Below are 19,026 nucleotides of genomic sequence, written 5' to 3' on the forward strand. Positions count from 1 at the left end.
TAAAAGGAAACTACTTTCCAATAAATAAACGGGACCTAAATCACTACTATTTTAAGGATTTTTTGTAAATGTTTTTTTTTTGTTAATTTTAGAATTTTGATATAAAAAACTTGTATTTGGTATGAATAGAAAAGGCCAATTACCCTTGAGAGGTCCAAATTAGCTTGTCCTAAAATACAATTTAATTGGAATAATAATAATAATCCAAGAGCTAGTTTTCATTTATTTCATATATATATATATATATTGTGTGTGTGAAAATAATTATCTATAAAAAATGATATTAATTAGTGATTGAAAAATAAGAAGAAAAAAGAATGGAGAACCGACTACCTTCCTTTTCTCTCTTTTCGCTTGCACCTCGCTCTCATTCACGATCATATCACCTTCCTTATTTTAGGTCACATATCACAAGCTTAAATGGTTTTATCTACCCCACTTTTTATTTTTTTTACTTGATAGATTATATAATTATACACCTTTCAGAATTGTGTGGTGAAAGTAAATTAAATCCTATCAATGCTAATTTTGCATAATATTTTTTTTTCAAATTCACTTATTTACATCAAATATATATTCATTCAATGGTTGATATTTTTTTATAAATGAATTCTATAAAACTATTACACGGGATTTACATAGCTCAATAAATTTAACAGTAAAGTGCATAGCATAACATCACAAGCGTGTAGACTAAGCATATCATTGCATGTACTATGCTGTGGGTAGGATTATTTTTTAATATAAAAATATTTAAGTATTGTTAATAATTTTTTAAATAAAAAAATTATATAAGAATTAATCTAATATAATATTATTGACTTGAAAGGTTTAATGACAATTTAAATAACCGATAAAAATATAATTTGACTAAAAAAATCAAGACATTATCTTTTGAAAAATATTAAAATGATAACATCTGATTAAGTTTGACTCGGGTTAACCCGTCAAATTTATTATCCAAGTTATGATATCCTGATAGCCTTATAGAAAGCAATTAAAAAACTTTATCAAACTCAATTCTCAATTAATCTAATGTTAAAGAATGAAATTTAAAAAATTTAATTAAAAAAACATAAAAACCAAATGAGTCAACCAACTAAATGCATGAATTGATTATGAGATTGAGATAACATCATAAAATACAAATCAGAATAAATTATTATCATTTACTAAAAGGCCTAGGATTGAATTGAAAAAAATAAAATAAAATAATATATATTAACTCGGGTTAACCTATCAAACCTTAGTCAAGAGACTAAGTTTAAAAAAATTATAAAGTTTAATTCTCAATTAATCTAATATTGAAAAATAAAATTAAAAAAAATATTCAATTAGAAAAAAAACAAAAATAAAAACCAAGTTAACTTGACTAACCTGCAAAACTCGTGACCCGAGTTATGAAATCATGATAACTCTATTTAAAACAAATAAAAAAAACAATTATAAAGCTTCATATCTCAATCAATTTAATGCTGAAGAATAAAATTAAAAAATAATAATTAAAAAATAACAAAAAAATAACTTGTGTCAACATAAATTACTAATAAAAATTCATTACTTAAATTATGAGATCAAAATAACTTTATAAAAAATAAATTAAAATAAATTATAAAATTTAATTTTCACTAAATTCAATATTAAAGGATGAAATTTATTTTTTAAAATTAAATAAAAAATAAAAAAACTCTAAAAAATCTTAAGAATCAAAGTAAAAAAAAGCTTGGTATTCACTCTTCATTGTTTCAGTAAAATACCAAGGTTTTTTTTAATATATAATAATAATAATAATAATAATAATAATAATAATAATAATAATACCATGAGGACCTTCACCTTAAATTTAAGGATTTAATTTGTAGTTCGAATGTTTATGGAATTGTAATCTCTGCTAAGAACAAACACTACGTACAGAAACCAGGATAAATTTTATTAGTGGTAATTAAAGAAGATGATTATCATTCATGCTTATATTAACCAAATTTAATCATTTTCACTTCTATTTTATAAGTTCTTCTGCAAAGAGATAGTTAATGAAACCCATCTAGTTGATCACCATGATTGTCAAATAATTGATGAGGAAATATTAGCTATCAAGGAGGATAACCAAAATCAATCAAACAAACAAACAAACCTCTCTTTTGACCTCAAAAGGAGGAAAAGAAGCTGGTCTATCTTGGGTGAAGTTTTAATGTTTTATTATTATTATATAAAAAAAGTAAAAGTTTTATGCAGCAAAATCCAAAAAGCACCGATTAGTACCTTACTTACAAGAAACAAAGATTTAGATGCGCCTCATTTTCAAAAATAACATTGTGTTTAATTTTTTTTAAAGAACTCATACTTAATTTTATGAGTGTTAAAGTTAATAATAATATAAATTTTTAGTGATGATTATATTAATAATTATAGGGTTTAAATTTAAGATCATAAAAAAATAAATTTTTTGATTCTAAATTTTTATTATTGGATCACTTACTAGGTAGTAACCTATTAATTTAATAAAATTTTATCAAGTTAATTTTTATTTAATTTAATATAAAATTTAAATGGAATTAAATTGATGAGTAAGTAAATTGGCTGGCAGCTGATTTAATAACAGTAAGTTTTTCCCGCCAAAATCAAAGGGTAACATTAAAAATCCGAACAATTTATAAAAAAAAAATCATAAAATTAAAATAGCTCTCTAAATTCTAGGATGATTCCACATGCATATATGGTATGTACAAGCATGCTTATTTTTTTAATCCGTAAACTAATCTCAATGAAATTATACTGAAAACGTTGACATTGCTAATTGACATTTTCATGGCATAATCGTTGTCTTAAATTCAGGCGAAGAGTGAATCATGGGATTCAGAGAACATGCTAGCTCGAAACTAAAAATATTCTACGTTTGGTAAAAAGGAAACATTCAAGACAAATCTTTTTTAATTATCCCCATTAATATTATACATAGCTCCTACCATTCGTGGCAGTGCTGATCGATCCTATTTATACCTCCCTCCCTCCAATACTATAATCATTTCATAAAATTGAAGTTTCCTTTACCTCTTTTCTTTTTGATATCCATTTGTGCTTCTTAGAAATATATAATTTTTTTCTTCTGGGATAATATGAAGTGCCTAGTTACCGTATTGTTCTTCTTGTGGATGGCTTCCTATTGTTCATGCCGTCTAATACCTGAGGCTACTGGAAGGAGGTTTAATGTGCTCGACTATGGTGCTGATGGAAACGGCAAAATCGATGCTACACCGGTACATGTCCTGCTTTAATTTTTTACTAGGTTTAATGTGCTCTTGTCTAAGGGAACTTTGTTTTACTTGCGAGGTATCTTTCAAGTAAATCTAAGCGATTCAGTGTATTTTAGTAAATAATTTCTTTTGAATGTTAACTTCAAGATTTGGACTTAAGAAATCGAAAGTGGGAGCAAACCTTCTTGATTGTTGGACTTACTCTTTCGAGTTCTACGTAAATGTGTTTGTACTTTTGTTATTTTTCTTTAAGCTTGATAACCTGTATATATGTGGAGAAAACTAGATATTTATGCATTGAAAATGTACTTGAAAGGCTTTCCAAAAAGCATGGGGACATTTCTGTCGAGCAAGTGAAGAAATGCCAACCCTTGAAGTACCAGCAGGGAAGACGTTCTTGTTGAAGTCTGTCTCATTCAGTGGCCCTTGCATGTCCAAGAACCCTCATGTTTTGGTACGTGTTCATCAAATATTTTGTTTTATTTAATCATTTACAAACTCGGTCAGTGAAAAAATCTAGCATTGTTTTTCTGATTATAGATCGAAGGTACAATCGTTGCACCAAACAGCTTTGATTCATGGGATGATGATGATTATGAAAAATGGATTGGATTCACAGCCTCTATTGGTCTCATTGTTGATGGAGGAGGAAGATTTGATGGACGAGGAGAAGCTTGGTGGAAAGCTTGCAATGTATGTCTACCTTTTGATCGTTAAAGTTTCGCTAATTCCTTCTTAAGTTTTCTTTCTTGGCCTGTTACTAATTTTAATATGAATATTAACCAAAGCAACTCCCTTCAGGATAATGATAGTGCCTGCTCGAAACGTCGCCAGGTAAGATCGATTGGTCGATGAGTCTTCATCATCCTTAAAACATACAGTGAATCCTTTTATAATTTTTTGATTGTGTGAGTGATGAATGTTGCGGATGTAGGCTCTCCATTTCAACAAATGCAATGGTCTCCGACTAAGTAACTTGCACCATGTCAACAGCCAAAAAGGTCACATAAGCATAAATGCATGTGATGATGTCGAAGTCTCCAATCTTCAAATCCTTGCACCAGATGAGAGCCCAAATACAGATGGGATTGATATCTCTGAGTCAAACCATGTCAATATCCACGACTCTTTTATAGGAACCGGTGATTGAACTTTCTAAGATTTTCCCTATCCTTATGCTGCTGGATCTCCATTGATTATCAATTAGTTTGCTTATATATGCACATATGGTTCTGTTCAATTAGGTGATGACTGTATTGCCATCAATGGTTTCTCCACTTCCATTAATGTTACTAGTGTCCAATGTGGACCAGGCCATGGTATAAGGTTCGTCAGCAAACTTGAACACTTCAAAACTAATGTTTTATTGGGTTGTGTTTAATTTCTTCAAACATTCTGAAGTTCTTGATTTTAACTCTCTGTGCAGTATTGGAAGTCTAGGAAAGGATGGGGCCTATGAAACAGTAGAAGAGGTCCATGTTAAAAGCTGTGCCTTCAAAGGAACTCAGAATGGTGTACGAATCAAGACATGGGAGGTAACCATGGAAACAACCAATACTTTTATGTCATTTCATGTTACTTTGTTTGAGCAAACCCTAAACAAATATTGTTTTTTTGCTCTCTAGAGCGGATCAGGATATGTCAGGAAGATCACATTTGAGGATATCACATTTGTGAATTCCGAAAACCCTATTATTATTGACCAACAGTACAATCCTAATGGAAACAGGGGAAGCTCAGGAATAAAAATCAGTGATGTTACATACCGCAATGTGCAAGGATCTTCAGCTGATGAGGTAGCAATCGCTTTGAATTGTGCTGGCAGAGCGGCTTGCACCAACATTGTAATGGACAACGTTAAGATTACCTCCTCTAATCCTGGAAAACAAATACGCGCCTCTTGCAATAATGCCATGGGAACTGCCATCTCTGCCTCTCCAACTGTGCCTTGCCTATCAAGTTGAATATAGCCTTTTCAGTGCAGCTGCAGTTGTAATTTGGAAACTATAATATTATTTCACTCAATGTCCTCAGCTCTCAAAGATAGGTGGTATAGAATAATGCTGCAACTGGCAGCAAAGTCTTCTATGGGATGTTATCCAAAGAGACTTTTGGCAATGTAGAGTTTATGAAGTAATTTCAGTCACACTCTTAAGGTTTATGGGAAAGGTTTTTGCCCCCCCTTTAATTTCTGTCCATCTTATTTGTCATGAAATTGCATTGATACATTCAGTGCAAGAATCTTCTAGAGTTTACAAGCTTGTCAGTTCAGGCATTGATAAGAAGGGGGGAAAATGAAATATTGCAGGTATTTAGGGAAGAACATGCATCAGATACAGGATCATGTATTTGCTATTTTTTTAAGGATCATATATTTGCTATTTTTTTAAGGAACTTAATTCCTTTCCAGATGAAAGAAAGCTAAGAAACTGTAGATGAACTGAAAATCAGTAACAAAATTTCTCTGGTTTAAATGGCAAATAGGAAAAAAAGCTTGTTACCAGTTACGAATCCTGGAACAAAGAAACTGCTGCTTTATGTGAGCTAAAATCTCCACTTGAAAAAGTGACTGTCTCTAGCATTACTCAAACACAATTGTTGTCCGTAGAGTGTACAAAAATCTTGATTGGTGGTAAACAGGATGAATTCAAATAGCCTACTTAAGAACATGTAAGTGCTTGTCTTTTCGATACAAGATATTTGCTTCACTGATTCCTCAGGCTGACAAGCTCAATGTCGAACACAAGAGTTCCCAATATTGAGCCTTCTCCATTGGCAAGACGGGTTGGATTGAAAATCGTAGTAAACAGCCTCTGCCTGTCGAAGAACTGCTAAGAATAACAGAATATAAGTGAGAATCAAGATGCGTAAGGCCAAATCGCTCAACGTATTGAAGTTACACAATTCTCTAGGAAGGATCCAGTGTTTCTTTTTATCAATGACAAATGCCTCAGAGTTTGAAATGTTCAGATTTGTGTTTTTTCTTGAACCGAAAGTCTTATGTACGAAAGAGGTGTCTTTATTAGAGTGAAAAATAAGAGTTGAGAATTCTTCCATCCACAAGACATAGCTCAACCAAATGTTACAGGAAAGAGACAGAAGATGAAACACTGATTTGTGGTTATGGTGTAATGATGTCTTGAAAATCTCAGTGTTTTCAATGCAAATCTTGATCCCTAGTAGTTAGACTGATTCGGGATTTCAGAGTCCCCTGGACATGACCGTACTAGACTTTCCTGAACCTATTTTCCCCTATGGATAGCATGTTGTGTTTGAAGAAGTATCTTTTAAAAAATAGACTTTACTGGAGCTTGAAAGTTTCTAGCGACTGTTCTTGGTCCAGGAAGAAACTCATGAAGCTTAGATATGCTGTTTGCGGAACATCAGCCACGCTATTGCGAAAGGGGAAGAATCTTTCCTCTTGTGAGATAATAGGCATCCTCATGGCCCTCTTGCTAAAGAATATAGGACCAGACTGATTTATGAAACTTCAATCTCTTGTGATTCAAAGGTACTGTCTTCAACTATTTCTCGTTACGAGTGGCATTAGCCAAACTCAAGGTCAGACGAAATGAAAGGATAAAATTTGAAGAGTTATGTGGGCATTATTCATCCTTGTTCCAGTAACATTGTATCTTGGCAAACTGCTTCGAGATTTAGAGACCGAGAACACTAAAAGTAGGGCTATAACATTTGGCAAATGACCTATGCCCTGCAAATTGCTTCATATAGAATAACCAGGGAAACAACATACATGGCCATAGTACTGCAGAGAATTATAGATAACCTAAGAGAGGAGAAAGAAAAAGAAAGGTTAAATAAGAAAAACAAACATTGGGAGGTAAAGGTTCTTGAGTGGTATTCTGGTAACCCTGTGAAGGTGGAATGATGACTCTACGAACCCCACCAACTTTCATTGATCTCACGGCTGTTTCAATCCCAGCAATGACCTGCCATGCCATGCCATGCCGGCAAGTAAGTAGTACAAGATTAATCTACCTTTTCACTTGATCTCTAACCAATACTAACTTACCTTCCCAGAACCAAGTGTGAAAACAAAAGGAACAGGTTCACCAGCACTGTCTTTGTGATCATACGTTGAATCAAACCTCCACCCTTGTTTTGCTGCCAGCCTTCCATAGTAATGTATTGCAACCTTCATACATTTGAATGGATGGGCTTAATTAGAGGCATTAATATGATTAACTGAAGTGATAGGAGAGGAGAATACCTGGTCTCCCTCATCGGGGACTGGACCGGAACCAATGCGAAGGTCCAAGGCCTTGACACCACCAGAATTTGGGAGGTCCAAGAAGTCAGTAATTGAAGTAGCAGAAGAAGCAGCAGGACATGAGAAGGCAGGTATAGAAAACAGTGCTGTGGATAAGGAAATGATAGACAATGAGAGAGCCCTTCGTGTTGGTGAAGGAGATGATGGAGAAGTTGAAGAGATCGGAGGTGATGAGGGGAGGTTGTGGGGTACGTGAAGGGATGGGAAGCAGTTCAGCAATACCAAAACCTTATCCATTTTTCGGGGGAGCACGGTCGGATAGTACATAATCATTTTGGGGAAATACATGATCATAATTATGTTGGAAAATAATAATTAGCGACTGGAGGAAATATATGTAATTTGTTTTTAACTATTTGGACTTGGAGAACTAGGTCACGTGTATAGTCCATGATTTTGTGATTTTTGAAAGATCTTGCTATGTTATTAGGAAAAATGATGCATAATATTTTTTAAAATAATTTGTTTTTAGATTTTTTTATTTTTAATATTAGTATATTAAAATCATTAATTTAATATCTTTTAAATAAAATATATTTTTAAAATGTACTTAAAAATAACAGCTATTATACTTTAAATGGGTGAGCACTAAGTATGCATATATAATTTTATTTATAATTTCATCATTATTAAAAATCATAAGGAGGATGAATGCTGTTTACTTTTATTTTAATGGCTCTTAGCTGCTTTTTGATAGAATATATAAATAAAAAAAAGGGGGGAAAGAAAGAAAACTATAGATTTCATCATTATTAAAAATCATAAATGCTGTTTACCTTTATTTTAATGGCTCTTAGCTGCTTTTTGATAAAATATATAAATAAAAAAAAGGGGGGAGGGAAAGAAAAATATACGTTAGATAATTTAATAGGGAGGATAACAACATGTAGCCGTCTTAGCTCAGCTGGTAGAGCGCATGGCTTTTAACCATGTGGTCGTGGGTTCGATTCCCACAGACGGCGTTTCTCCGTGCGTAAACATTTTTGCTCTTTTCTTTTTAATGTGTTGGGGGGAGATAAAAAAGGGGGTTTAAGAGGGTTTTTGACAGTGTTTTTTTTTTTTTTAAATATCATCACATCAAATAATATTAAAAATATTTAAAAAATTATTAATTTAAAAAAATTTAAATTTTTTACTTTGTAAAAATATTTTTAAAATATAAAAATAAACACCTAACCCAAAGTTTCCTTTCTAACCTTTTAGTTATTGGAAGATTAAAATAAAAATCTTGCATGCCATTCTTTTCGTTGGGCATCACAAAAACTATTACCAACTTTAACTCTCGAGTTCACTTTTCTTAACTTATATAAATTCTAATTTTAAAAAATAAATATATTCTCATTTTTCGTATAATAAGATTAAATTGTTATTACATTAACACTACACTTTTATGTTTTGGAATTTTTTTTTATAACATGCTATTGAATTTAAACAACCGCTCCCCCTCCTTCTTAGTGCCGTAGATAATTGTATTTTAGGGAGTTGAAAACATTTTTTGTTTAATATTGTAATGTAAAGTATTTTTTATTTAAAATTATATTAAAATAATTTTTTTATTTTTAATATTAAGAAGCAGAATCTATAAAAAATATTAAAAAAATATTTTCATTAACAATAAATATTAATCTTGTTCAGTATAGAAATTCTTAATTTTGACTCGGAGTTCAATGGGATTATTTTATGTTATTATTTAAATCCAATTATACAAAACCGAGTTTAATAACTATTATTTTAGCAATATTATGTTTTTAAAGAAGCAAACAGTACCACGAGAGCACAAGTACCCGACTTGTCTTGGAGGTGGCCCCCCCCACATTGCCACTATTTTCTTTCTATTTTGATTTTTTAGCTAAGCATAACTGAAGATTTCAAAAGAAGACGAAGAGGAGCATTGCAAGAAAACACTAAGGCAGCGAGAAATGGAGAGCAGTGAAGAAGACGATGATTTCCCTTTTATAGAAAGCATTACTCCTCAGTCCAAGATCGACTCTTTGTATCAATCTCACACTGAGAAGGTTTGTTTTCTTCTTCCATGTTTTTTTTTTTCTTATTTAAGCTAAAATGGTCCAAGTTTTAGTCTGTAAATTTTGAATATAATTGTCTCTCTTTGGTGTCTATTTGAGAAAAGATTTGATTTTTGAATGTGTACTGAGAAGGTTTCTTTTCTTCTTCCATGTGTTTTTTTTTTTCTTTTTTAAGCTAAAATGGTTCGAGTTTTGGTCTGTAAATCTTGAATATACTATTTTCTCTTTGGTGACCATTTGAGAAAAGATTTGATTTTTGAATGTGGGGTTTCCTTATTATGAGCTCTATTTGTGTCAAGGGCTGATTTTGTCATCTGGGTTTCCTTCATACTGTGCAAAAGTGTTTTTATTGGTGTTTTATGCTGGTCTAAGTTGTACTAAGTTGTTTTAATTCAAAATCCTTAATCCATTGAAATACAGTTTTAGTAATTGTAATGTTTAGATGTATTAGTAATATCTTACCCTTTATTGGGCTCACAATAAATCTAGATTATGATAGGTTGGAGCTTCTTGTGTTGATCTTGGGCATTCAGAATGGTTTTCTTTCATGTCATCCTTTTGCGTTGATTTTAAGAATGTTACTGTGTTAAGATAGTTCCATGATTTTTTCAGTAACTTAAATAAATTTGTGACTGCAGGGAATCAGAAAAGTTTGTTGCGAACTCATTGATTTGAAGGATGCAGTGGAAAATCTATGTGGCAATATGGAAACAAAGTACTTAGCTTTCTTGAGGTAATAAATTCCATGTGTTATTACTTGATAATGAGTCAAAATGAAATGTACCATGTGTTATGTTTGATCTTAGAAAGCTAGCCAGGATGATTTTCTATTCTGAGACTTAGAGTTGGATTGCCATATCAAGCTCTTCAAGGAAATGATTGCGTGCCATTTAGAGAAATCTGTTCTCTTGTACTTTCTGCAGGATATTGCTTCCTCCTCGCCTAGATTTTAAGCACTTCGTCCATTTAAGTTTTGTTCTGAATTCCAGAAGAATTTGGGCTTGCAGTTAATAATTTGGATTGCTTGTACTGAAATACTAGAACTTGCATATTTGTTTTGCCTCTTCCTTACTTGAGTGGTCATCCAAACACTTGTAGCCTGGATAGGTGACCTTCTGCATGGACTATCTTTACAAGCACAAGCCTATCCAAATCTTTAGCAATACATGGGAGTGTTTACAATGGATAATATCTCCTTTTAACAATCATAATCAATAATGTCTGGATATTCTTCTGAACATTTCCTTGCATGCCTTGCTTATTGTCAATTTAGTTCTGCTTCATAGTTTCCTGCTGTAAATTACCTTAAATCCCTAATCTCGTTTCCTAAATGTTTTATGATATTTTTAGAATGTCTGAAGAAGTAGTGGAAATGGAGCATGAGTTGGTGGAATTGAGAAAGCATATTTCTGCACAAGGGATTCTTGTGCAGGATTTGATGACTGGGGTTTGCCGTGAACTGGAAGAGTACAACTCTGCTAATGGTGACATTGGTGATTCTCAGCAAGACCTTCAAGTTGATGAACTTCAAAGTTCCTTGCCAAGTGACACAGATATTCGGAAAGAAATATTCTTGGAGAACATTGATGTTCTCTTGGCTGAACATAAAGTGGAAGAAGCAATCGAAGCTTTGGAAGCTGAAGAGAAATACTGTCCGGAGCTGAAAGGTCCTGGAGATACCTCATCCATGGAAGCATCATATAGATCAGTGTTTTTGAAGAGAAAGTCAATGCTTGAGGATCAACTGATTGGGATTACTGAACAGCCTTTGGTTGGCATTCTGGAACTAAAGAAAGCTTTATCTGCATTGATCAAGCTTGGGAAAGGTCCTTTGGCGCATCAACTACTGCTAAAATCATATGGGTCCCGCCTCCAAAAGAGTATTGAGGTTTTCCTTCCTTCATGTTCTGTGTATCCCAAAACATTTCCTGCTACACTATCCAGGCTTATGTTTTCAATAATTTCGGCGACAACAAAAGAATCTGGTTCAATATTTGGTGATAATCCTGTATATACCAATAGGCTCGTTCAGTGGGCAGAGCGGGAAATTGAATACTTTGTACGGTTGGTTAAGAATAATCTCGTTCAGTGGGCAGAGTGGGAAATCGAATACTTTGTACGGTTGGTTAAGAATAATGCACCCTCTTCTGAGACAGTTTTTGCTTTGGGTGCAGCTCGCAATTGTGTTCAGGCTAGTCTTACATACTGCTCAATGCTGGAATCACAAGGTCTGAAACTTTCGAAGTTGCTTTTGGTCCTATTACGACCATACATTGAAGAAGTGTTAGAGTTTAATTTTAGACGGGCCAGAAGGGAAGTTCTGGATGTGGCAGAAATGGATGAGAGCTCACTTTTGTCACCTCATTCTATGTCTCCATTATCTGCATTTGCAACTTCATCAGACAGTGTGCTTGTTGATAGTGGAATGAAATTCATGGACATCGTTGAGGTAAGTTGGTTCTCTTCTGTTATTGTGAATGAAAAATCCCATACCTTTATACTCAAATCAGCATAAGCAATGTGTTCATTTATAATGCCTTGCAAGGAAACAATCACTTTTGACTCAGCAATTGCACTGCATAACTAATTTGATTATTCTTGGCCACTTGATTTTACACAGCTACTTCAAGGTTCATACAAGCATCTATAGACCTTGTGTTGTAGTGCTTGTGAATATGTCTGCACACATAAATATGCTTTGAGAATGTATGTATGACACACTCTTGGTTCACAATGTTTCCAGTTTGAAGTTTTCTTATTGATCTGCTAGTCTACTACTTTATGATGATCCAATGATCATTTCATAGAATTGTTTGGTTCAAATAATTTTTACAGGATATATTGGCACAGCTTACGCCCATGGCTGTCTTGCATTTTGGAGCAAATGTATTGACAAGAATTTCACAGTTGTTTGATAAATACATGGATATGCTATTTAAGTCCCTACCAGGCCCCTCTGATGATGACAATCTCACAGAGCTGAAGGAGGTTATACAATTCAGAGCTGAAACTGATTCAGAGCAGCTTGCACTTTTGGGATTAGCATTTACTATTCTGGATGAACTTCTACCACTTGCTGTAATGAAAGTTTGGAGTCAAAAAAATGAAAGCAAGGATTTGGAAAGTGAAAGTACTGTGCCTAATGCAAGCATTACTGCAGAACTGAAGGAATGGAAGCGCAACCTTCAGCATTCTTTTGACAAGCTTAGAGATCACTTCTGTCGGCAATATGTTTTGAGCTTCATCTATTCTAGAGAAGGAAAAACACGATTAAACGCACTAATTTATTTAAGTGGGGAAGGGGAGGATTTGTACTGGGGCTCTGATCCTCTTCCATCATTGCCATTTCAGGTCATCCTTCTTCTCCTGGGTTATCTTAATTTCTCGTGATCCTTGTAACTTTAGGCCTCTTCACGAATCCGATTCCTGTGTCATTGTGATTACTGACTTTTACACTATCACCATTTCTTTTCCTTTGAACTGTTTCCATTTCTTTTCTAAAGGTAGCTTTTAAATATTGAATATCAACCTGTCATTTCCACTGCTGAACTTATTCCCATTCCAAGATATTGGATTGAATCGATAATGATATACTCATTAGATCTCAGATCTTGTGTTGAATTTCTCATTTAATAAGCACACCTAATATTTGTATCTTGAAGAAAAATCAAATCTCCATACTCTTTAGCACTCTATGCGAGTTTTTTTAGTGCTTTGTGATCTATTGTTTTTAACTTCTTGAGTAGTATCAAATTGTGTGAATGCTTTGATCTGACTCTATTTTACATGCAATTCAACTTAAAACATGCTCTCGAGAAATCCATAACCAGGCCAAGGATCTTGAATCTGACCCCCTTCTCTCACTCGAGCCACCAAGTAGAAACTGGGCTTAATATGCATTGTTGCACCAGTGTATATTTGGTACTGAAGATATGTTTTACTGCAGGCCTTATTTGCAAAGCTTCAGCAATTAGCAATTGTGGCTGGAGACGTGTTGCTTGGGAGAGAGAAAATACAGAAAAATTTGCTTGCTAGGCTAACAGAGACTGTTGTGATGTGGATGTCTGAGGAGCAGGAATTCTGGGATGTATTTGAGGATGAATCAGTTCCACTCAAACCACTTGGCTTGCAGCAGGTATTTTGTTATTCCCTCCGAGAGGATTCTGGGGTGTGGTGTTTCTGTCTTTTTCCTATGTGTTTTCGGATGCAGTTTTTTGCTTTGTTTGAGGAATTAAAATTGTTTTGTGTTGGTCATAATGCTACCTGCTCTTTCCCAGTTATTAGAAAATTATTTTCAGCAAAGGATGATCTTTCTTCTTTCTCCTCGACCCAAGTTTGTCCTTTGTTAAATAACTTCTATAAGGAATACTCTTCCTTCTATATCACAAGTTAAGAGTGCAGGATTGATTGAGTATTGTGAAGTCTGGAAATTGAAAAGTTGATTAATTGAAATTTAACCAATGAGTCAGTGACTTGGTCCATCAACTGGGTTGATTTGATCTCCTTGTTAACTGCTCTCCATCTACTCTGTATTCTAAGCTACTTGAATTTGTTTTTGCAGTTAATACTTGACATGCATTTCACTGTTGAAATTGCTTGTTTTGCTGGTTACCCATCTCGACATGTGCAACAGATTGCATCAGCTATAATTACTCGAGCAATCAGGACCTTCTCAGCTAGAGGCATAGATCCACAAAGGTACTTGTAGTTCATTTCCACTGGACACTGCTATTCTTACTGGCAACTGATTTTTCCAACTTTTTTCTGCACAGTGCACTTCCTGAGGATGAATGGTTCGTTGAAACTGCAAAGACAGCCATCAATAAACTTCTGTTAGGAACATCTGGGTCAGACGCATCTGAGATTGATGAGGACCATGTTATCCTGCACAATGAAATGGTCTCAGATTCCGATGACACTGCTTCTTCCCTTTCATCAATAGAATCATTTGAATCTTTTGCTTCTGCAAGCATGGGTGAACTAGATAGTCCAGTTTATTTCACTGGTTCTGAGGGCTGAAGTTTTTTCCTGTGATAGTGATCTCTGCTCAAGATTTTGAATGTAAAGATTCAAATTGTGAAGCTTAGGACCGTGCCTTGTCATCAGAAGTAATGCTCACAAATGTTGTAGGAAAGTATGTTGTTGTAGTATCTAGTAATATTAGCCGATAAATGCAATTGCAGAGCTGTTATATAAAGATCAACGTTTCATGCTGACCAACATTGTAGACTTTGTAGTTGCTAATGCAATGGAAGCAGATGTCTCTTGTCAAGTTGGTTAATTTATGCAATTTGGAAGGCAGATTTTTACTCGGTCCTTAAAGCTGCTGCTGCTATGGAATTGAAGTATTTAACCAGTGAAGATTTTGAGCTTCTGAAATGTTTCGTTTCTTTTCCCTCTATTTACTCCTCTAGATTCCGACATGAAGCATCAATTCACGTAATTGAACTCATTAGTATCTGCCATCGCCATTGTTTTTCTTCTAGACAATTATAGAAGTGTCATTCGTTAATGAAAGCAAAATTATTTAATTTCATTGAGTTCATTTACTAATTCAAATCAGCAAAGACTCTTTTTAGAAATGGAGTAGCATGTTCATGATTATCACTTCAACATCCGGTGTGCATATCAAGGTTTTTTAAGGGTTGCGAATTGTGATGATCTCTTATAGAATTTTTTTTTTATATCAAAACAAGATTGTTTTGATGCTTTTTTTTTTAATTATTTTAGAATTAATTTATATTTACCCTCTCAATACATCCATGATGGATGTATTGGCTCTTTTAGTCCTGATTTCATTGTATTTCAGGTTTTAAAAATATATTTTTAACAGGTTTTAAAATTATTTTTAGGAGTATTTAAAAGTGCGATAGTAATTATTTTTTAAAATTTTTTTATTTAAAAATATATTAAAATAATTTTTTAGTTATTAAAAATAATTTTTGATATCAATAAATTAAAATAATTTATAAATATAAAAAATTAATTTTAAACGTTTTTTTTTTTAATTTTTATCCCAACAACATTTGGAACACAAGAAAGAACTTATAATGCACATACTTATAGTTTAATAAATTAATAATAGCTTATGATCCCCATCAGAAAGAAATCCATTGACTTGGTGTCCTCTTGGGCAGATGACAAGTCGCACGTACATCCCTCTAGAATCTAAAGTTCTAAGCCAAGCCAGCCTTGTCTGTCTTTATCTATTAGCCTTCTGTTTAGGGCTCTGTCTTCCATTTTCGGAGGAGAAAAAGCGCGGGAATACAGAAACACAGAGAGTGGAAGAATTCAAGGGCAAACCAGAAATCCAAATCAAGAAAACAATCAGCAAAAATGGGTTTGGATGGCAATTCAAAAGCAGGAATAACAGGAACTATAAATCAAAAGAAATCAGAGACAGAAGTCCCGAATTTAACAGGCAAAGTCCACTTACTACCTTGCTGCATCAAATATGATGGCCCTTCTGCTGTTTCTCACTACTTCAAACCCAAACTCACCGGTAAGTAAGTTCAGCTTTTTTTCCCTGTTTGCCCATTTGGCCTCCCTCTGTTTATGTACTCTTTCTTATAATTCTATGTGTTTTGGTGCTTCTGTAGGTGTAGAAGTGGAAGAGATGAAAGTTGAGGAAGCTCATTTTAGAGGCAGGAAGTTACAGGGTGCCACAATTGATATTCCAAAGGGGTATTCTGGTAAGCATGTTATATTGTAACGCCGGATTTTTTTTTTAATAATTTTTATAATCCAATATGGGGAAAAAATGATTTCTTGCTTACATAATGTGGGAAATAATTTGAGTCGGTTTGATTCTTGTTTTTTTTCTTAGTCATTGCTTTTGTGTGGGTGTTTCCAATGTTTTTTTTGATTGTGTGAAATGGTGTAAAATGGTTTCTTTGGACTTGGAGGGTTTTTGGCCCTCCTTTTGGCTGCAGCAGTTAAACTGATAGGTTAAAATTTTGAATTCGGTGGTTCTGTGACAAAGCCCTCCTCAAAGGGGTAGTATTTCTTCTCGCATTTGTGGATCATATGATTAATTGAGAATTTGGCAATGTTGTGATGTTGGTTCAAATTAATATTTTATTTGCTTTTGCATGTTTAATTGGGATAGCGTGTTTTGTGGGTTATTGTAGCAATTGGAGCTGGAATGTGAAAGTTATTTATACAGATACCATTGCTTTTACCTGGTAGTACTAATTATAGATTGGAGTGGAGAGTGGTTAAAAAACTCTGATAAGAACTACGACCTCATTCAAAGACTGAAACATAGAAAAGAACACCATAATCTCTTCACATGTTAACACGCAAACACACATGCACACCCAAATTTTGAATTTTATGTTAGAAACAACTACTTTGGAGGCTAAATTGTATCTCCTCACAATAGTTTTTAAATCAGTCAAGAGGATGGTTCTGGCATGTTCGTCTCATTATCGATAGACCTGAAACAAGATGGTTTTTGAGATTTTGTTTGCATACTTTTGATTTCACAGATGTGAAGAAACCAAACTAGTTTAGGATTGAGGCTTGGTTGTTCTTTTATACCTTCAATTTCGTAAGAATGGTTTGGTTTCCTGATGCGAATGAGTTTATGAAATATTGCAGAACAAGTTCAAGCTGGTACTTTTTTTCATATTGTTGTCTGCAGGCTTTGTCATAGGAAAGAAGAGTCCGGGCAAGAGAAAAGCTTCTGACATGTCTGAAAAAAACTCAAACACTTGGGAGATAACTGCAAAATTTGAGAACATAACATATTGGAATCACGACAGCCTGCCTTCAAAAGTTGATGCTTTTGTGCGTTCCCTCCACTGGTTATCTGTGGCAGAGGCAGTAAGTTTCCTTTCAATGCCCTTTGTCATGTAGAAAGTTGATACACTGACAACTTTCTCCTTTTCTTTGAGCATTTTGATCAGAGGGCACATGTACGAACTAAATTGTCACTTGAACCCAAATAATTGTTTTGTTTTTTGGGCTCAAAATCTCGAGAATGGAAAAGTAAACTCTGAAGAGATGTGTGAGTGAACAGCTTATGTGTATGGCTATTGATTGACTAAACAGAAATGAGCTATTAATCCCAAAGTCTTACATCTTTCTTACTCAGTCCATTTGGGAAATAGACACTGGCAAGGTGTTGATTATCCAAAAGTGTTTTCTTGAAAAACTTAAATCAGATTTTTATTGGAACACAGAATCCATTGCTTAGGATTTGACCAACATCTTAGGTTACTGAACTGATTATCCTTTTTGTTTGAGTAAAAAAAATATTAGACCTTTGACCTTTAGTTGTCCTGAGAAATTGATTATGATTGCAGCTGCTCGGGCTTGTAAAGAGCTATTACTCTCAAAGTCTTCATTTTTCTTGCTGTTAGTCTAGAAGGAAATGAACACTGGCCAGTTACTGCATTCTTTTTTGTGGAGAAGTGTTGCCTTGAAATATTCAAAACTAGATTCTCTTATCTTTGTTGGAGCCATTTCTAATTTCCTTGCAGCAGTACTTGCCTAGGAAACACAGAAAATCATTGATTAGGATTTCACCAGTATTTAAATTTTGGTGAACTCTTGACCTTTTTATGGACAGAATATTGATCAAGTAACATTTATTATGCATCTTCCGTGAGAATTTTGGTTTATAATTGCAGCTGCACAAGCCAGCAGCAGCTGAAGATTTGGCCTATGCATCTATTGCTCTGGAGAAGAAGTGATGAAGAAACGAGAAGGGCATCTTCTGAATTTTGCTACTACCCAAGTGTGCTTCCCATGCTAAACCAACTGTTTTGTCTTCTGAATTATTTTACTGAATGGGAAAATTACGTTTAACATCATGTAATTTGGTTGTTTCGAATTGTTATAACCGCTACACTTTACATTTTGGATCAACAAAATTTTTCAAAAATCAACCAAATGACGTATCAATCTTCTATCTTCAAGTTATGAAAATCTTCCTCTTTGCAAATTCCGAAGACCTTAAATTGAAATATTAGGTGCTGTTAGTTGTTGTCTTCTATAAGTATTTTTAAATTAATATATTTTTAGTGTGTTTAAATTATTTTGGTGTATTGATATAAAAAATAATTTTTTAAAAATAAAATATATTATTTTAATATATTTTTTAATAAAAAACAATTTAAAAAACAAAACTTGTAGTTTCTTGCCACTGTTTTCCTCGAAATCAGGACCCCATGAATGGTGTTTTAGGTAATTAGAAATTTGCCTTTTTTTATCCTTACATTTTTTTTTTGATTTACGTGGGGTGTTCAGGCCAGCTTACGCGCACCACGACTAATCCCCACAACCCACTGAACATCTTGCAAGCCCAGTGAGCAGGTAAGGCACCGCGGGGGTGACAGGCATGCATGGTAAGGCTCGAACCCAGGTGCGGAGGAAGAAGGACAAGCCCCGCCCACCGCTGGGCTAGAACCTCGCGTGCAAACGCTGTTGGTGGCTCAACCTTGTGCTCTGC

General features: G+C 33.9%; 4 protein-coding genes and 1 non-coding gene across 8 annotated transcripts; 4 read left to right on the plus strand and 1 right to left on the minus strand.

Moving 5' to 3' along the window:
• Nucleotides 1-3,152: 3,152 nt before the first annotated feature.
• On the plus strand, nt 3,153-5,238 carry LOC105108636 (probable polygalacturonase At3g15720). Its single transcript, XM_011003020.1, has 8 exons — nt 3,153-3,257; nt 3,571-3,708; nt 3,795-3,947; nt 4,056-4,088; nt 4,189-4,396; nt 4,499-4,580; nt 4,681-4,789; nt 4,880-5,238. Exons 1-8 carry the CDS (start codon nt 3,153-3,155, stop codon nt 5,216-5,218), a joined length of 1,167 nt encoding a protein of 388 aa, XP_011001322.1. The 3' UTR covers nt 5,219-5,238.
• A 427-nt stretch (nt 5,239-5,665) lies between these two features.
• On the minus strand, nt 5,666-7,918 carry LOC105108645 (FKBP-like peptidyl-prolyl cis-trans isomerase family protein). 2 transcript variants are annotated; one of them, XM_011003036.1, is made up of 4 exons: nt 7,486-7,912; nt 7,288-7,410; nt 7,088-7,204; nt 5,666-6,082 (listed from the first exon to the last, which is right to left on the minus strand). In XM_011003036.1, exons 1-4 carry the CDS (start codon nt 7,837-7,839, stop codon nt 5,960-5,962), a joined length of 717 nt encoding a protein of 238 aa, XP_011001338.1. In that variant the 5' UTR covers nt 7,840-7,912; the 3' UTR covers nt 5,666-5,959. The 2 variants fall into 2 exon arrangements, with proteins under 2 accessions (XP_011001338.1, XP_011001339.1); XM_011003037.1 differs by lacking the exon at nt 7,088-7,204 and having other exon boundaries at nt 5,766-6,082; nt 7,486-7,918.
• Nucleotides 7,919-8,434: 516 nt separating this feature from the next.
• Nucleotides 8,435-8,507, plus strand: TRNAK-UUU (transfer RNA lysine (anticodon UUU)). The gene has a single exon. It is a non-coding gene; the product is annotated as a tRNA-Lys (tRNA).
• Nucleotides 8,508-9,357: 850 nt separating this feature from the next.
• Nucleotides 9,358-14,881, plus strand: LOC105108644 (exocyst complex component EXO84C-like). 2 transcript variants are annotated; one of them, XM_011003034.1, is made up of 8 exons: nt 9,358-9,560; nt 10,208-10,302; nt 10,920-11,652; nt 11,701-12,018; nt 12,405-12,920; nt 13,516-13,704; nt 14,131-14,267; nt 14,342-14,881. In XM_011003034.1, the coding sequence occupies exons 1-8, from the start codon at nt 9,465-9,467 to the stop codon at nt 14,586-14,588; spliced, it is 2,331 nt and encodes a 776-aa protein (XP_011001336.1). In that variant the 5' UTR covers nt 9,358-9,464; the 3' UTR covers nt 14,589-14,881. The 2 variants fall into 2 exon arrangements, with proteins under 2 accessions (XP_011001336.1, XP_011001335.1); XM_011003033.1 differs by having other exon boundaries at nt 9,359-9,560; nt 10,920-11,592; nt 11,650-12,018.
• Nucleotides 14,882-15,665: 784 nt separating this feature from the next.
• Nucleotides 15,666-18,345, plus strand: LOC105108643 (uncharacterized protein C12B10.15c-like). Of its 2 annotated transcripts, none has more exons than XM_011003032.1 (4): nt 15,666-16,071; nt 16,169-16,261; nt 17,215-17,396; nt 17,879-18,166. In XM_011003032.1, exons 1-4 carry the CDS (start codon nt 15,906-15,908, stop codon nt 17,933-17,935), a joined length of 498 nt encoding a protein of 165 aa, XP_011001334.1. In that variant the 5' UTR covers nt 15,666-15,905; the 3' UTR covers nt 17,936-18,166. The 2 variants fall into 2 exon arrangements, with proteins under 2 accessions (XP_011001334.1, XP_011001333.1); XM_011003031.1 differs by lacking the exon at nt 17,879-18,166 and adding an exon at nt 18,206-18,345 and having other exon boundaries at nt 15,668-16,071.
• The last annotated feature ends 681 nt before the right edge of the window (nt 18,346-19,026 follow it).

The sequence above is a fragment of the Populus euphratica genome, unplaced genomic scaffold (genome assembly GCF_000495115.2).
Source record: "Populus euphratica unplaced genomic scaffold, PopEup_1.0 scaffold195.1, whole genome shotgun sequence".
Taxonomy (NCBI): Eukaryota; Viridiplantae; Streptophyta; class Magnoliopsida; order Malpighiales; family Salicaceae; genus Populus; species Populus euphratica.

Coding starts and splice junctions, on each gene's coding strand:
- LOC105108636 (XM_011003020.1), top strand. CDS start 3,153: ATGGCTTCCTATTGTTCATGCCGTCTAATACCTGAGGCTACTGGAAGG. Junction 4,089..4,188: donor CCTGCTCGAAACGTCGCCAG/GTAAGATCGATT, acceptor TTGCGGATGTAG/GCTCTCCATTTCAACAAATG. Junction 4,397..4,498: donor CGACTCTTTTATAGGAACCG/GTGATTGAACTT, acceptor CTGTTCAATTAG/GTGATGACTGTATTGCCATC.
- LOC105108645 (XM_011003036.1), bottom strand. CDS start 7,839: ATGATCATGTATTTCCCCAAAATGATTATGTACTATCCGACCGTGCTC. Junction 7,411..7,485: donor TCCCCGATGAGGGAGACCAG/GTATTCTCCTCT, acceptor AAATGTATGAAG/GTTGCAATACATTACTATGG. Junction 6,083..7,087: donor AAGAACCTTTACCTCCCAAT/GTTTGTTTTTCT, acceptor TATTCTTAGCAG/TTCTTCGACAGGCAGAGGCT.
- LOC105108644 (XM_011003034.1), top strand. CDS start 9,465: ATGGAGAGCAGTGAAGAAGACGATGATTTCCCTTTTATAGAAAGCATT. Junction 11,653..11,700: donor GGTTGGTTAAGAATAATCTC/GTTCAGTGGGCA, acceptor CGGTTGGTTAAG/AATAATGCACCCTCTTCTGA. Junction 12,921..13,515: donor TTCCATCATTGCCATTTCAG/GTCATCCTTCTT, acceptor GTTTTACTGCAG/GCCTTATTTGCAAAGCTTCA.
- LOC105108643 (XM_011003031.1), top strand. CDS start 15,906: ATGGGTTTGGATGGCAATTCAAAAGCAGGAATAACAGGAACTATAAAT. Junction 16,262..17,214: donor TATTCCAAAGGGGTATTCTG/GTAAGCATGTTA, acceptor TGTTGTCTGCAG/GCTTTGTCATAGGAAAGAAG. Junction 17,397..18,205: donor GGTTATCTGTGGCAGAGGCA/GTAAGTTTCCTT, acceptor TTATAATTGCAG/CTGCACAAGCCAGCAGCAGC.